Source organism: Jaculus jaculus, chromosome 9, assembly GCF_020740685.1.
Source record: "Jaculus jaculus isolate mJacJac1 chromosome 9, mJacJac1.mat.Y.cur, whole genome shotgun sequence".
Classification (NCBI taxonomy): domain Eukaryota; kingdom Metazoa; phylum Chordata; class Mammalia; order Rodentia; family Dipodidae; genus Jaculus; species Jaculus jaculus.
Genome location: NC_059110.1, coordinates 90,555,526 through 90,573,903, shown reverse-complemented (window position 1 = coordinate 90,573,903; position 18,378 = coordinate 90,555,526). Strand labels below are relative to the sequence as shown.

Here is an 18,378-nt window from a genome sequence, read left to right as displayed (position 1 = left end):
GTCAAAAGGTTTAAGGTTTCAATTAGACATGAGGAGTAAGCTCTGATGGTGTTGTGCATAGTGTTGCAGTCAGGCTCGCATTGCTGGTAGAAATCACCCAACCAAGAGCAGCTTGCCAGAAAAACAGGCTTATTTTGGCTTACAAGCTCGAGGGGAAAGCTCCATGATGGCAGAGAAAATGATAGCATGAGCAGAGGGTGGACATAACCCCTGCCCAACATCAGGTGGACAATAGCAACGAGAGAGTGTGCCAAACACTGGCAAGAAGAAACTGGCTATAACACCCATAAGCCCGACCCCAACAATACACTCCCTCTAGGAGGCATTAATTCCCAAATCTCCATCAACTGGGAATCTAGAATTCAGAACACCTAAGTTTATGGGGGACACCTGAATCAAACCACCACCACATGGTGACTGTTTAATAATAATAATGTATGTTTAACAATTTGTTCAAGAGAGTATTCTAAATTTTCTCACCACAAAGAAACAAGAATATGAGGTGGTGGGTAAAGACACCAATTTGATCATTCTATAGTGCATCCAACATTATGTTGTACCCCCTAAATTTGTTAGTTAAATTAACAATGTTGGGGGGAGAACTTATAATGAGAACTAGAGCCACATTCCAGAGGAACACAGATTTCAGAGTTAGGAGCAGAATTCCTATTAGTAATAAAAACTACCAGCTGATTTATTTGGTGAATACTCTCAGCAAGGAAGGCCCTTCATGGCCACTGTCTCCCAGGTGACAGGAAGGCAGGCTAACATGAGGCCCGTGTGCATGGCAGGGCTCAGAGCTACCTCCTAATGCACCAAGCTGCTTCGCCTGAGGAATGGAGCAGGCTGGGACCACAGCCATCACCTCACATCACATCCGTGGAGCTCGAGGTTCTGAGGGGTAGAGGTAGCAGGAAGGGGGAGGTGGAAAGCACCTGTGACCATGCTTCCTCCCTCCCTCGTTTCTGGGCTCTTCCCATCCTTGATGTCAGAGGCCTCTCTTCCGCCTTGCTGCCTCCATCTGGCTAGATCTCACAGGATGTGCTATGCAGGGTCCCTTGGTTTATTAGAAGTATGCGCATGTTTATATAGTTGAATTTTCTTGGCCCCTGTCCTACATTTGACTTGGTGGCATGTCAGGAGTGGGCAGATCAAAGGGCCAGGCTCCAGAGCCCTCCAAAGGTTTCCTTGGAGATGGTAGAATGCCAGCCCCTGTCAGTCATGGCCTCACTGCCTTAAAATTCACCCTTCCCCACAGCTGAGCTGCACCAGTCATTTTACACAGAGCCTGAAGCGTGGTAGATCTACAGCCAGGATAACCTGACCCCAAAGTCTGTGGCCTTCCACCCACCCAGCTCACCTGGTTGTAGAGCCCGTAGTTGTCCACCTGTGCATGTCGGGATCCAGAGCTAGGAAATAGCCAGGATGAGGAGCAGGTGGGCAGAGCTCAACAGGCAGCCTGAAGCAAGAGCTAGCACCACCTGCCGCCTGGGAGAATGAGAATGGCCATGTTGAGACGGGGAGCCAGGCAATGGGAACTGACTCAACCGGCTGAGGAACTCCATTGTCACCACCACTGACCACAAGGAAAGCTCTGCAACTTCCCCCCACATCCCCGGCCACCAGAAGCACTGCCCACCAGGTAGCCCCTTCTGTGTCCTCCCACAACGTGTGGTGCCCTTCTCACCAGCCACAGTGTGAAGGACCATCATCCCACCCGCACCCTGGAGTGCTAGAGATGGTCCGCAGGTGCACACACAGCGAATGAGCAGTGAGCCCCAACCTTGGTCCCAGATGGACTCCAGCTCTGATGACTTTTCCACAGCCAAACAGCAACTTTCTCCTTCCCTAGCTCCTGCAAGGCCCACCTGTGATCTAACCCACAAACATGAGTGCTCCCCAACAGGGCTGAGAACTGTTGCTATTCTGCACAGCTCTGTTAGACTCATTTATAGCTCCTTTGATCTTTATAACAACTCTGTTGGAAGGTACCAAGATTGCCAAGATAGGAATCAAGATTCAAAAGAATGAAGCAACTTCTTCAAATACAGGACAAAGCCAGCATTGGAAGCCAGGGCTGCCAAGCTTCCAATTTCATGCTTGTTTTATTGTTTAATTTCACTCAAACCTCTCATGAAGTACCCACTGTGTGCCAAGTACTGGATCAGGCCCGGGGAATCTAGAGATGAACATAATTCCTATTGATAATAAATGACAGACAGCAGGGACCTCAGAAAAACACCAGCCTCCCTGTCCTTGAACTGAAATTTACACCAAGCCTGTCCTGCAGCTGGCCACACCGCAGACCATCATGAAAAGCCTCTGGTGTGCACATCTCAAGTCATAATTTCAGATAGGATTCCATGTGAGATTCTCCTGTGAGCACGTGGGAGGGGTCTTTGGCAGAGGTCTGGCATTCTGAATGCCTTTCCAGGTGAACGACCTTGAAGGACGTCAGGGTGCCTTCACGAGTAACCCACACAGAAAACGATTGTTTACACGCACTAAAAGGAGAATGCTCAAGAGTCGCCCAGGGCTCTCTTCATGCCTTTGTCCCAATAGACAGAAATATTTGCAATCTCTTGATGGTCTTTTGTCTACAAGACACCCACATACCTCTTCCTATGGTTTGAAATTCTCTGGAGAGCTGCCCAGCAGAAAAGCCCTGGCTTCTCTTCAGTCTGGGAGGCAATAGGTGAGAGGCCAGACCAGGAAATGGCACATCCCAGCACATAGGCTCCAGGCATGAGAAAGGGTCACACTACCCTATCATGTGTTCAAATAATGCTAGGCACCTTTCTTTTGTTTTCATTTTTCAAGATGCTGGCAAGCAATGATTGAATACACATGATGTTTCTGTGTATGTATACATTATGGTATGATCAAATTAATGAGAAAATCTACCCCTGAAATTATCTATCACTTCCTTGTGGTGGAAATATCTTTAATTCTCTTTTTAAGCTATTGTTAAATATACGATAATATTGTTAACTATAGTTATCATGTTGGACAATAGAACACCCAAACTTATTCCTCTGTCCTGAATGAACTGTTTTACATGATGAAAAACGTGTCCCCTTCCCTCGCCTACTTCCCGGCACTGATTTTTGTACACCTTTCTACTCTCTAGGCATAACTCTTAATTCAATATACAGGGCTGGAGAGATGGCTTAGTGGTTAAGGCGCTGGCCTGCAAAGCCTACGGACCCAGGTCCGATTCTCCAGGTCCCACGTAAGCCAGATGCACAAGGTGGCTCATGTGTCTGGAGTTTGTTTGCAGTGGTTAGAGGCCCTGGTGCACCCGTTCTCACACACTGCCACCCCCCTCTTTCTATCTCTAATGAATAAATAAATAAAAATAAATCTTTTTAAAAATTCCATATACAGATGAGCTCACAGAGTACCATCTAAGACACCTTCTAACAACACCTAAAGGTAAAGGGACACACGAGCCAGCCACTCTGCAGTTGTAGGAATTTCACCTTTTAGAGCCTCTGGGTTCCTCACCTTCAAGTTGGGAGGGTTATACATCAAGGAGCTTTGGGGATCTTAAATGACATAGTGCTTAGAGCAATCAACATAGTGCTCCCATGCTCAGTGAGTGCTCTCTCTTCCCTCTCCTCTGGGAAATGCAGCATCCATGGACAAGTGACATGAATCCTGGGAATGGCAGTGGCCTCCTCCTGGAGAACAGGCTGGAACAGAGAGCTTGTGCTCACTTCACCTTCATTCCCAGAAACAGCATTTGCCCATGGGGACATGCTTTCATGGGCATATGTAAGAAACCACCTTTTATATCTCCTGGGGAGAACAAGTACAGTCCTATTCACTTCTGAGAATTGAGTTGGTCCAAAGATTCCCACTGCATTAAACTAATGAGCAAGGAACAAGGAAGCAGATTGAATTTGCAGAGCCAAGCATCAGCACAGCCTCCTGGCTAGCACCTCTCTCCAGCTGTATTTAATTTCAGACACCTTCATGGCAACCTCAGAAAACAAAAGACAAATTCATTTTGTTTCCTGGAAGCCTGATAGAGACCTTTTACTTCCCCATTGTGTGAAATGTGTTGGAAGAGTTTGAAAGAGAAAAACAAACCCCATACAATGCACTGGTTACCTTTTTCAAGTGCATTATTTTGAAAACAACCTAATGAGAAATTTCAGTGACTTCATTGAGAGAAAAGCTGCATCAAGCCATGGAAGGAGGTGAGGGAGGCTGGGTTCTAGAGGGCTCTCCGAGCAGTGCAATTTCGTTTCCTTCAAGTGTGATAAGTAAGACAGGAGGAGAAACTCGCTGCTTACAAGACGCCCTAAAGGTCAGGATTAATGAGTGGGTTAGAAGGCTTGAAGCTTGTAGACCCAGCTGTGCACTGGAACGTGGACGTTTCGACAGTTCCTAAGGGGCTTATCCATAATTTATTTTCCTAAGTAGGTACATGGTGCCGAAATGTTGTTTGTACTTTTAATTTGACCAGAAAGCTGTGTCTTCGTGAATATCAGCCATTCCTAACCTCTCCCACCCAGCGAGGATTCTACTTTGCACTTCACATGATCTGTAAGGCATGGGGCTGCCCCGCAGGTCAGATGCTGGCCCCCAGGCAGGCAGCAGACGCGAGAGCTCAGTGCCCTAGAAGAAACCTAAGCATGATCCTCAACCCCTGGCATGTGCAAATAGAAGGCTATGGCTGTCAAGCCCAAGTTGGGTCTCAACTCTGTCCCCAAAGTAACTATGTGACCTGGAGCAAGTCATTTCACCTCTCTGAACCTTAGATTCCCCATGTGCACAAGGAGAATCTTAGAGAAGACTTTAGGTGTATATGCTATGTAAAAACTTTTTATTGACTATTTCCATGCCTATAAGCAATAAACTGTGATAATCCCCTCAAACCACCCTATTTTCCCCCTCTCAATTCTACACCTCCAGTGAATCCCTTCTTCTTTCCAACAAGGTTTCTCTTCCATTTTGATGCCATCATCTTTTTCCCTCCTATTATGCAGGTCTTGTGTAGGTAGTGTCAGATACATGAGGTCATGAATATCAAGGCCACTTTGTGTCTAGAAGATTGTACTGTAAGCAGTCCCCCCCAAACACACACACTTCCTTTGGCTCTTACATTCTTTCCGCCACCTCTTCCACAATGGACCCTGAGCCTTGAAGGGTGTGATAGGGATGTCTCACTTAGTGCTGAATACTCCCCTGTCACTTCTTCTCAGCACTATAGTGAGTTTTGAGTCACCACCATCTGACAAGATAAGTTTCTCTAACCAAAAGTGACAGTAACATGAGTGTATGACCGTGAACACGCTACGAAGAGATCAAACTTAAGAATTCAGGCTATAGAAGAAGAATTTCAATCTAAAGGCATAGCAAGTATTTTTAACAAAATCCTAGAAGAAAAATTCCCTAAAATAGAGAAAGAGATGCCAATGCAGATAAATGAAGCATTTAGAACACCAGATAAAACCAGAAAAGAAGTTATCCTCACAATATTATAATTAAACTACTCAACACAGAGACCAAATAAAATACATTGAAAGCAGTAAGAGAAAAGCACCTAGTCACTTATAAAGGCAAGTCCATCAGGATAACAGCAGATTGCTCAACACAAACTTCCAAAGCCAGAAGGAAGCTGGAGAGATGGCTTAGCTCTGAAGGTGTTTGCTTGTGAAACCTAAGGATCCAGGTTTGACTCCAGAACCCACGTAAGCCAGATGCACATGGTGATACATGCATCTGAAGTTCATTTGCAATGGGTAGAGGCCCTGGCACACCCATTCTCTTAATCCCCCTCTCTCTCTAACAAATAAATTAAAATATTTTCAAAAGCCAAAAGAGCTGAGAATGATGTATTCCAAGTTCTGAAAGACAATAAGCTGGTATATGCTTTGTTAAAAAAATTGTTCTTGCTCTAAGATGGTTGTTTTTTTTTTTTTTTTTTTTCCACTGCTCAATGGGAAGGCCTTAGGCAAGTACCAGATCAACCATTCTGACAGGAGTGAGCTGTTCCTATGAGAGAAAGCTAGGCAGAGAGCATGCACTTTGGAAAAAGGCAAAGAGAAACTCACCCTGGCTTCCAGCTACCAATTCTGTGAGCTGACTCAGCCTCTCTTGCCTGGGCCTCACTTAAAATAAGGTTGCACACTCAGCCTCACAGGGTAGGCTGACAACAGGTACTGGGCCATTGTCAATGCCGGTACCAGAGGCAAAAGGCGAAGGCAGCCTAGAGTTTCAGAAGGTTTCTCCCCACCCCCGCCTACAATATTTCATTGCCAACTTCATATTCTGGTTGCTGGGATTCAAATGCAGATTTCCACACTGCACTTTGTATCTGAAGGCACTCCCCCATCTCCAGGTCTCCAGAGCCCACCACTGCCACCAGGAATCCCTTTGGCTGTCCCAGGCTTTCAGCAGCAGGCTCAGCACTATTGTGGAATAAACAGTCAGTGCCATGGGGCTGTTTTTAGCAACTCTTAACTACTTTCAGATGAACTGAACTTGGTGTTGTGGGGCATAGACAAGAAAGCAATGCTCCCATTCTCAGTCCGTCTCTGATGTCCCCTCGCCCCACCATTCCAGTATTCTCAATAGCTCATTGCTCTCTTGCTGAGTGAACGAGCATAGCATCTCCTCTAGTATGGCTCAAAACTAGGGACAATGTCTGCTGTGTGATCTCCCCAGCAAATCCATTGACATTCTCTCCACTAGATCCACCCTGTGCTCAACAGCAAGATCATGATGCCCAAATTTACAGAAGAGGAAACTGGGATTGGGAATGGTCCATGATGTGTTCAAAACCACAGACTCAACAAGCTATGAGCAAGTTGCCTTGACCACATCCTATCTGCCTCAAAATCCCACGCTTCCCTCTTTCTAACTTCCTTGATGGAAAAGATCCTACTCATGAGTCCCAGCTACAAAATGGGATGTGGCTATAAAATGCTTAACTGTCAAGATGGTTGAAACTACTTGGAGATAGTGGTCCCTACAAAGGGGCCAATCAGGGGTAGCACTGAGGAGAAGCTCAGGAATTGCTACTTTTCTTCCCTCTGCCACTGTAAAGCCATGAGAACATCAAAGCTGTGTACAGGCACTATGTCTGAATAGCAGTGTGTTGTGCAAATAAATATTAGTGATGACCATAATAGTCTTGGGTCCCATTCTTAGCTCATCAGAAGATCAAATTTGAGGGCTGGAGTGATGGCTTAGTGGTTTAAGGATATTGCCTGCAAAGCCTAAGGACCCATGCTCTCCAGATGCCACATAAGCCAGATGCACAAAGGTGAGGCAAGTACAAGGTTGCACATGCCCACTAGGTGGTGCAAGCATCTGGAGTTTGATTTCAGTGGCTGAGGCCCTGGTGCTCTAATTATCTCCTCTCTCTCTCTCTCTCTTTCTAAAATAAAAAATTCCATATTTGAAACAAGCCCCTTTATTTTTAAAAATATTTATTTGTTTATTTGCAAGCAGAAAGAGAGAGAGGAGAATGGATGCAACAGGGTCTCTAGCCACTGCAAATGATCTTCAGGTGCACGTGCCACTCTGTGCATCTAGCATGCCCCTTTCTTGATTCTTCCTTCTTACAAACCAATTCATACTCAGTGTGATCCTGCCCCTTTAGCCACCAGCAAAGTGAGCCTTGCCATCCATGAATGGGGCTGTCAGCCCTCACCAGCAAAACAGAGAAATGCCTGAGAGAACGGCAGGACTGAAGACGTAGAGAGCTCGGCCTGACAGCTTGGACTTAAATAAATTGTATTTTCTGCCTTGGGCTGATGAGGCATAAATCTGAAGTGTGTGTTACACTTACCCATCATTATACCCTGAAATGGGAAAGGAGAGCCTCATCTTGCCCCAGGTTTGTAGCAAAAACTGTGCAAATAGCTCAGCAGCCTTTGATGCTGAACAGAGAAGAAAATAATCTTCAGGAAAGCCAGGCAGGAGCTGTGGACTCTGGATTTCACAGTGCAGGCAGGGAGGTGGCAAGGGCACACAGCCAGGGGGCTCTGGCTTCCTCAGACCCCTTCGCCTCCAACCCCCAGGAGTGAAGTAGTCTCCACTGTTTCAGCTCCTGGAAGGATGATGTGCTCCGACACATTCATGGGAAAACAAAGACGCTTGATGCAATTGGAGTGGAAGGTGGGCAGGAGAGACAGGACGGAAGAGGTTGGACAGCACGTGAGCATAAGGGGCTGCAAAGATGGCGTAAAGCGGGGAGCTGAGTTCAGGTCTCCAGTGCTCACATAAAACGCTGAGCGTGTGCTTTGTTAATATTTTATTTTTATTTATTTATTGGAGAGAGGGAAAGAGGCAGAGTGCACACATGCACACATGAGACAGAGAGAGAGGAAGAGAGAGAGAGAATGGGCTTGCCAGGGCTTCCAGCCACTGCAAACAAACTCCTTGTGCATCTGGCTTACGTGGGTCCTGGGGAATCAAACCGAACCGAGGTCCTTTGGCTTTTCAGGCAAGCGCCATAACCACTCTCCATCTCTCCAGCCCCGGGCATGTGCTTTTAATTCCAATTCTGGGAAGATTGGGAAAGATGGGTCACCAGAGCCACTGACTGGCTAGTTTAACCAAATCTGTGAGCTCTAAGTTCACTGTGAAGCCCTGTCTTCAACAATAAAGTGAAGAGCACAGGAAAACACCTAACACCAACCTCTGGCCTCTGTACATGCACACGTACATGTGTGCACATGCACACACACACACACACACACACACACACCTGCTCCATATACATGGATGCACACATACACATGCACACTGCACACACATTAATTTAAAAAAAAAAAGACATCATTGTGATCGCTTTGGCTAAAATCAGGTGAGGCCAGCCAGTATTCAAAGGCCAGAAGTGGACAAGGGATGCAGGGCAGCAGCTGCTGAGCTATGTGTACAGAGCAGCCCTTCATTCATTCATTCATTCATTCATTCAACAAAATGAATGTTCTCCTCAAGTTTATAGTCTGGTGGAAGACACGTTCATCAAAGCATAGCATAGATCATCATCTAACTGCAGTCTTTGAAACAAACTGTGAAAGAAAAATAAGGTGTGAGGTTATAAAGCAAGAAGCTCCTATTCATACAGAGCTGGGAGCCAGGATTGGGTGCTTACATAAGGTTTCTCTGGGACAGGGGCCGTCAAGCTGTCCCTTGTCAGGAGTGGGCAGAAAAGCATATGAAGAGAATATTCTAGAAAGAAGAAACACTCTACATGAAAAAGCCCTGTGAGAAGGGCTGGAGAGATGGCTTAGTAGTTAGGGCAATTTCCTGTGAAGCCTAAGGACCCAAGTTCCATACCCCAGTACCCATGGAATGCCAGATGTACAAGGTGCTACATGAGGCTATAGTTGGTTTGCAGTGGCCGGAGGCCCTGGTGTGTCCACTCTCTCTGTGTATGTCTCACCCCCTCTCTTTATTTGCCTCTCTCTCACTCTCTTTCAAATAAATAATAATACAAAGAATTTTTTTAAAAAGTCCTGTGGGAGAAGGGCCTGCTGACCGCCCAAACTGAATTCGCCAGGATATGTGAAGCATCCAATAGGGAGGAAGGAGACTGGGGGATACGCAGGCCTCCAGGGAGGATCTGGGACTTCATCCTTAAGCAGGACACACCAGAAGGTTTTAGGTTTCCCCCTGCCAGGCGTGGCTTGATGAAGAGTTGGCTGCCATAGACCATCACCAGCCATTGCACAGACTTGGCAATGGTCACCCTCTGGCTTCCAGCCCCGATCAGCTGTGTGGGTCAGCTCTTATCAGCACAGCACCCTGCTGCCAGGAGAAAGAGCAGGAAAGATCAGTTCCCTGGCAGGAGCTCCTTCCCAGTTAGGATGAGGGCCAGGCCTGACGAGGAGATGTCAGGATGGAAGGTGGGTCTCTGTGCTCCCACACTCCAAGAGCATTTAGGCTCCCTCCTCTACAGAGAAAGGTTGCCGCTCACAAGGCTACAGTGCCCACCAGTCTGCACAGTCAATGGCCAGCTGAAGACCAGAGCAAGGTCTCCTCTTGTCTACTGGGAAAATGAGAAAGGCTGCCACAAAGACATCTGGCTAAATGAAGAGCTGGCGTCCCCCTTGGGACACGTTCTTACTATGTAACCTTGGGAACCTCACAAGCTCCCTCCCAGGTCTTCCTGTCCTTGCCTTTAAAACAAAACAGATTAAAAAAAGAAGAAGAAGAAGAAGTGACACCATTCTCATTCCTCACACGTCGTCATCCTCCTTGGATGTTCTGAAAGGGCCACTGACTTTCCCAACACAACTTGCCATGCGAGGTGTGTGTGTGTGTGTGTGTGTGTGTGTGTGTGTGTGTGTGTGTGTACAAGTGCATCAGGGATGGGCCACAGCTGACTTCAGGGGCAGATGCCACATTCTAACTCCAGCCCAGTATTCTGAAGTTCAAAGACAAAATAGTTGAGGAAGAAGAAGTAAGGGGCGTTGAAACTTACAATAAAGTGATACCAAACTGAAATTAACTTGTGCTAGCAATTCTCTTCTTGCAGATAGGCTAATTAATATTTTAAGCCATTTTACGGACAGAATGCTTAGGATGTCTATAAAACAAACAAACAACAACAAAAATAAAGATCTACTAGAATGCTCCAGAAGCTGCTCCAGATGTGTTCAGCCCCTTGCAATGGATAAGCTAACTATAAAATGTTCTTATCTGCTCATTACAGGGGCTCCCAAGAGCATCTCTCCAGGGGACAAGTTCATTAGCTGAGTTCAATCGCGACATGCAATAGCGATGATAAAACTCAGTTCTTTGAAAAACTGTTTGCTTTGGACTTTGTCTAATTCCAGCTGTTCTCCCCCACTATGAAGCTGAGCGTGTAAGGCTTGGGTGTCCTGAAATAGCACAGCCAGCCAAGGCTTCAGAGTTGTTCTGTGTAGCAGAGCAAATGTGGACTCTGCTGCCTTGCCAGCCCTTCTGACAGGTCCTGAAGGCAGACAGTAGGTCTTGTACTTTTCTTTTCTTTTTTTGTCTCTCTGATCTTTAAACATAGTAGGAGAAATTGTCGATGAATAATGACTGGCTGATAGAAAAAAAAAAAAAAAAAGACAGGGCTGGGGAGATGGCTCAGTGGTTAAAGGTACTTGCTTGTAATGCCTGTCTGGCCAGATCGAATTCCCCAATACCCTCATAAAGCCAGATAGACAATGTGGTGCATGTGTCTCGAGTTCGTTTGCAGCAGCAAGATTTCCTGATGTGCCCACATATGGTATCTATCTATCTATCTGTCTATCTATCTATCTCTCTATCTCAACTAAATAGAAATATTTTTTTTAAAGAAAGGCAGAGAGGACAGAAATGTGCTTTCTTGAAAAGTGACCCAATGGCAAATTGTACCCTCGCCAGGACAACACAGCCAGAAGGCACAGAGATGAATCCCCTCTTCTCTGCTTATCCGCTGTGTGCCTTCTCTGGGCCTTGGCTTACTCCTCCACAATGGAAGCATCAGTACTTTTGTTTCTATGGTCAACTTGATAGGATCAGTAAGCAAGTGAGAGGCACTGCTCTTGTCAGGTATTTTGCCACAGCCAGACCCGTGGCCATGGTTTGAGGGTTCAATGAAATCACAGGTCCATGACCAACACAGTGCCTAGCACATGGCGCCATCTGCCTTCCTTCTATATGGCCATTCAAGAGCTGCATGAGAATCGCAGCCACCTGTGCCCTCCTGCTCTTGCCTGCTCCAGACTGAAGAACAAGGGACCGCAAGGACCCTCACCACCTCCATGCCGCAGGAAGAGACGGTATAAAGAGCATGGTCAGAGAGGTGGGCTGGACCCACATGTCAATGGCTGCAGGAATTCAGTCCAGTTGGCCCAGCTCTCATCCAGCCAGTGTTGCCAGATGCAATTTGGCTTCATCTCAAGGCTGCAAAGCAGTTATATAACCATAGTAACCCCAGGCATTTGTAGCATGCTCTTATGATTTTTGGAGTGTTTCTTTTACATGAATTATCTCATTTGAACCTCTCAATAACTTTGAGAGAGGCACAGAGGCAGGGGCCAGCCATCCCATTTTATGGATGAAGAGATCAAGGATTAGAAGGGTCATTTGGTTCATCCAGTGTCATAAAATTGATAACAGGGTGAGAAGTTGGACAAAGATCTTTGCATGTCTTATCCTGGGCTTTATCCATGCTCTCATCTTTGTGGTCATGTTCTCATCAAGCAGAAGTAGACCACAGCCCTGTTTTGTGCCAATCATGACCTCCAAAGTTAAAGGCAGAGTCAAGTTCAGGTAAGGGGCAAGACCCACCATCCAGTGCTGTGTGAAGGGAATGATGGGGAAGGAATGAGAGGAAAGCAAGAAGGAGGGAGAGCTGGAGTCAGAAGGCTTCCCGGAGAAGGAGAAAGTCAGTCCAACTTCAGGGAGTAGCAAGAACTTCTCTCTCTCTCTCAATCTCTCTCTCCTAAATAAATAAATAATAAATAAATAAAAATTTGAGAAACAAAAAACGAACTTGTCCAGACAGAGGAATCAGAGGAGTTATGGTGGCAAAAGCAGCAAAGGGAAAGCCAGAAGCAGGTGGACCAGCAGAGTATGTGCCAGTGCTACAAATCGTTTGGTCTGGCTCCACCACTCACTCCCTCATTCTTCCATTTCATATACACTGTGGGACCCCTCTGTGCCAGGCATCACACAAGCCATGAGAGAATGATACCTAAATGTGTAAGCAAAAGTAGTCCCTGAGCCCATGGCCTTGACCTTCCAACAATGTCTGTGGGCTCCGTGGGAAACAAGAGGACGGGAAGTGGGAGGCGTGTGCACAGCACTTCATAAAAGGCGGAGTCAGAGGGCGTGGATGTCAGCCTGGAGGAGGGAAGCCCTGTTAGATGTGCCACACGGCATCAACACAATCCGGTTTCAGCTTCAGAAAGATGAGCGAAGAGGTTGGCTGGAGAAAGTTGTCTGGAATCCAAGATGCTAGGAAACCCAAACAGCCAGGGCAAGAAATGCCTGACTTCTAAATCAGCAGCATAGGGGTTGGAGAGATGGCTTAGCAGTTAAAGCGCTTGTCTGCAAACCCTAAGGACCCAGGCAGGTGCAATTCCCTAGTACCCATGTAAGACAGATGCACAAGGTGGCACATGTGTCTGGAGTTATTTGCAGTGGCTGGAGGCCCTGGCATGCCCATTCTCTTGCTAAAACTGCCTTTTCTTCTCTTTCTCTCCCTCTCTCATATAAATAATTAGAAGATTTTTAAATATGATCAAATGAGCAGCATAGAAAGGAAAGGCGAAACTCAGGGCAGATAGGGAGAGTATTTACTAGTTGATTGTACACTGAGTGAGGAAGATGAAGAGTGGACAGTGATTCTGAGAGTCTGTCTGTAACCCCTCCACAGGGAGTGATATGACCCCCATAACCAAAGTACAAGAAACTTGTCAGATGGGGTGGGGAAACTAAAGGAAGATCTGTTCCCTCTGGGATAGGGTGAGAGTGAGGTGCCTGTGGGCAGCCTGACAGGTGCTCATCAGAAATGGGATCCATGCATTTGCAGCCCAGGAAGGGGCCTGAAGCTGGTGGGGGGTGGGAGGGAGTGTGGGTCAGGAGTTTACAGATGTTATTTAATGCTTAGAAGTAGATGCAGTCCTGCCTGGGGCATGTCAGAGGGAGAAGAGACCAGAGCCCATTCAGCAACTGCGTCCACATTCCTTCTTTAATACCAGAATACTGTTTGGCAAAAGTCCAGCCATCAGCCAGGAAGAGGAATCACTGGAGAATTGTTTGGGGAAAGAGGGTTGAGGTGGATGGGTTCTGGGAAATCCGACCTGCTGTGGGACTTCTGGGACCTTGCGCATCCCTGGAACCTAGTGTGAAGAAGTCACCATATGCCTTTCTCTCTCTCTCTCTCTCTCTCTCTCTCTCTCTCTTTCTTTCTTTTCTCCTTCAGGTGTTTACAAAATATGGGAAGTGTTACATGTTTAACTCAGGCGAGGACGGCAAGCCTCTTCTCACCACGGTCAAGGGGGGGACGGGCAACGGGCTGGAGATCATGCTGGACATTCAGCAAGATGAATACCTGCCCATCTGGGGAGAGACAGGTGAGCTGGGCCCTGGGGAGGGGCACTGGGTAGTGGCAAGGGGTGCAGGCTCAAAAAGTCTCCTGGGACCCAGGCAGGCTGCTCTCTGGCAAGGGGTTGGCAACATCCCAGCAGAGGGTGACGATGTCCCTGGCATGGGCCATGATGCCCCTGGTTCACTCAGGTTTTTCCACATAGGAGAGAAAGGGGTATTACTGTTGAGGAAGTGCTGGAGAAAGAAGGGGGGAGGAATTGGTGTGAAAGCATGAAGGCTCAAAAGAACAGGTATAGTGGGGTGCACAAGTGGCTTGAACTGGGCAGAAGAGGGCATGATGGAGCAACCTGTCACTCTCTAAACCATCCCAAATACCCAACCCAGCCAGCAAGTCCACCTAAAAGGAGAACAGGTTTGGCCACTGGAGACAGGCTTTAGAAAACTAAAGGACATGGACCTGGGGACACTACACCCTTCCTGTGTGAACCCCTGGGGTCCCATGTGTATTTATTTCATGCTTTCATTTTTTTCTATAAAATATTCATGAACCATGTATGCTTTATCAGGCTGTGCACCAGAGTCAGAGTGTTAAGGTGGAAAGGGCCAAGTTCCAGATCAGAACCTAGCGGGAAGGAAAGACAGATGCACAATGGCCGGGAATGGGGCTCGGGGAAAGGTTCAAAGCGCAGGGGGTACCTGGATTACCTGTGTAGGTCTAACGTTATCACAGGCGCGTTAACAACAGACAGGACGGTCAGGCAGAGGAGAAGTCAATGCGATATAGCCACATGCCAAGGCAGGCTGGCACTAGGACTTCTCCAGGAAGAGGCATAGCCGAAAGCGGCAACCATAGATGAAAATGACACCCAAAGAAAAGGTAATGGGCACACTCAGGGCAGTACTGGGAGGACTGCAGAAGGGAATCAGGTGATGCAGCTAGGAGGAGCTAGCACAAGAAGGGGAGGAGAGGGGACCAAAGAGCCTGTGGAAAGGAGAGGGAGCCTGGGATTTCAGGCTGGAACCAAGAAAGAGATAGAGGCCAGGCAGCCCTGCCCCTGTGGTCTATGGATCGCCCCTAGTCTTATCCCCACTGAAAACAAAAAAGCTCAGCTTCACCATGGCGATTCCTTCTAGCTGCTGAGGTACGATGGCCGACTGCCAGTGCCAAGCACTCTCCCACTGAGACACTCTGCCATTCCTCCCAGCATCTCTCACTTGACCCCCTTATGGGAAGAGGTGAGCTTGGCCATTGAGCCCACAAGGGCTCAAGTCCTTTAGCTGGGAAAAGGCTTCACATAATCATTGCAGTGATGCCTAGTGGCAGCCTGCCTTAGCTCAGGACACTCCAAGCCCATCCACGTTCACCAAGAAGATGCTTCGCTGACCCCGTGCTTGTCTAAAGCAGATTCCCTGCCCTCCAGCCCCAGATGCAGCAGGATGAAGGTGTGCATTCCCACTGAGCTCTGGCATCTATAAGAGCTGGTGGACAGGACCAGGCTTTCCAGAACTTTCTGAGACCAGAGTCTATACTGTAACTGTAGTGGGTTACATGTATGATCCCCAAAAACTTGGGCTTGAAACTTGAGTCTCCAGTGGGTGGAGCCCTTCTGGGGAAGAGCCATGCCCCTGGAGGCGGATCTGAAGTCCAGCCCTAAGGTGTGTGAAAAGAGCAGTTTTGAGCTGTGGTGGTTTTGTTTTCTGGCTGTTTGATGGTGTCTCTTCTGTTATGAATCTATGGAAGTGAGCCAGCTTCTACCACTATTGATGGTGTTTCCACTGGAATCTGTAAGCCTGAAATAAATCTCTTTCCTCCCATAAGCTGCTTTTGGTTGAGTTCTGGCTACGGATAGATGTAGCTGTAACCACAGAGCTATCTGGGAAGTCTGCATTTTCTGCTTCCAAAGCCATGGGTGATCATCCAGAAGATCATCAGAGATCTTCTATGCTAGGCCAAATTGCTTGTCTCTTAAAGCCTCATGTGAAGTAATAACGAACTTGAAGTCACGCGGTGAATTCATGACCCAACAACCAGCCTGCACGGATCCAAGCTTTTGGATCAGTCAATCCAACTGGACTGTGAACCCTGCCAAGTCAGAACAAATCCATCTCTGGGATGCAGGACCTGCCACGTGTCTAAAATGGTGTAGATTGTTTTCAGGGATGCAAAATACAAGCCCTACCTTTCAGGAGTGTATTTTCTCATTAGGAAGCCAGATATGCACATAGAATCTACAAGAGAAACTCCAGTCTCACTGCTGTCAGGAGTTCCAGCCACTCCTTGGGGGTCTAGGTCAGCACTGCCCACGTAAGCGGTTTTCTTTGAGGATAGGCAGTTGGGGAAGCAACCAGAAACAACTTGAGAATTTGCGGAAGAAGGATGGATAGAGCTAGGCATGGTGGCACATGCCTTTAATCCCAATGCCAGGGGCAGTAGAGGAAGGAGGATTGAGTTCCAGGCCAGCCTGAGACTACAGAGTTAAGTTTCAGGTCAGCCTGGGCCAGAGTGAGACCCTACCTCAAAACACAATCAAAAAAAAGAAAGAAGAAAAAGTACGGGTAAGCAAACAGAAGCAAGGAGCAAGAAACTAATGAGCACTGTCCAATGGAATTTTCTGGAATGGTATGAATGTTCTCTGTGCTGTCCATGTGTTAGCTTTGGCTACGGTAAAGGAAAAAAACTGAATATTTAATACAACTTATTATGAATTTAAAGTGAACCAGCCCCAAGGGGCTAGTGATATCAGAGAGCAGTTAACAGACTGAAGCAGAGCTTCATCCAGCTCTGGTTGGCTCCTAGGAGTTTTGCCCCTTCAGCCCCCTCCCACGTTCCTCTGGGGCTCTGCTTATTCCTCATTCTTGGCTTTTCTCTCACCATGATGGCCTTGGGTGGCAGAGCTCCATGTCTCCAGGAAGGAAGAAGGTTGAGGCTAACTCCTTGCCCCAAGGCTACCCCTCTCCTCCCCGTCCATGTGTGTACAGATGTGTGAACCCTGTGCATGTGTGCAGAGTCCAGACGAAAACCTCAGGTGTCCTCCTTTGTCTTGTCCTTGTTCCACTTCTTTTGTTTCCTTGGATTGGAATCTCTCACTGGACCCAGAGCTGCTGTTTTCTGTCAGACTGGCTGACTAGCAAGCCCCACAATTTCTCCATTTCCCCCCCGCCATGGGATGGGGGTGAGTAACCACACCTGGCTTGTACATGGGTGCCCTCTTAAGCCCTTGCGCTTACACAGCAAGCACTGAGCCATCTCCTGGGCCCCTTGCACTTTCATATTGGACCTTCTTTCACTGCGCCTTTCTTCAGGCTGAGAAGCCACTGGAGCCGTGACCTGCCTCTATGAGGTTCTGGTTATTCAAAGTGACCTGTTTCCTGAGCTGGCATGGACAGAGGGCAAGTCCCACGTAGAGAGGCGTACAGCCAGCACACTTCGAAGGAAGGATAGCAGGTGGGTCCCAGCAGATGAGAGATGCTCATCCATGAAGCCACGTGAGAGACGCAGACACATCAGTGGCAGCTCTGTCATTGGTCCTGAGGTCTGTGAGCACAGCCCTGCCACAGTCATCAGGAGGCAGCCTTTCTGGCTTATCAAGCCACTTGGCCACACGGATGCCATCTTGCTTCCACGTCAACTCCATCTCTCAGTCTGGAGAAAGAACGCATGTGGGTGGTGAAGAAAAGAATGGAAGCGGCTGCCAAGGGAGAAGCTTCAGGCAACTGAAGACTAGAAACAGCATAATAAGGATAGAGAAAATGGCAGGACAGGATGGGTTAGAGCCAAGGGCTCTTTCTTTCCTAGCTATGAGACTGGGCAAATGGAGAAGCCTCATTTTCCTCACCTGCAAAGCAGTGATCGACAAACCACATGCAACCTGCTGGCTAGCCCAGATGGCTGAAGGGCTCACAGCGGAGCTCTCCACAGGATGAACAAGGGAAGGACGATACGCAAGACCAGGAGGCAGGACAGTCCACAGATGCTAAAGGCGAGGATATCCCAAAGATCCCACACACGTCACAGGGTCATCAACCACTTCTCCATTGGCAGGTCTCATCATGCTGGAAAAGAGCCTCTTTTACCCCTCATCTTTGTACGGCTTCACTCTCAGAAAGTCTGAGGGAAGCCGAGCGACAGCCCCTCCTCTGGGTGTAATTCCAGCTTAATAGACAGGACCTGGAGTGTTTTGCAAATCCACTACCCACACATATGGCCCAATGATGAGTTAGCTCCCACAGGCTCATGCTTAGTAAATAAAAGGTTACTCCATGAGGAGTATCAAAAATATCTCTTCCTCCAAGCTGATAATACAGCACATCAGGAGGCCAGGGAATCAAACAGCTCTAAGTGGG

The 18,378-nt window shown here is 47.6% G+C and overlaps 1 protein-coding gene across 2 annotated transcripts in view; it reads left to right on the top strand.

Moving 5' to 3' along the window:
• Positions 1 to 18,378, top strand: part of Asic2 (acid sensing ion channel subunit 2) — a 1,263,387-nt gene that overhangs the window by 1,147,761 nt on the left and 97,248 nt on the right. For both annotated transcript variants that reach the window (XM_004664575.2, XM_045158533.1), the window contains exon 2: positions 13,910 to 14,060. In XM_004664575.2, coding sequence (XP_004664632.2) covers positions 13,910 to 14,060 — 151 coding nt within the window. The remainder of the gene's footprint in view (positions 1 to 13,909; positions 14,061 to 18,378) is intronic.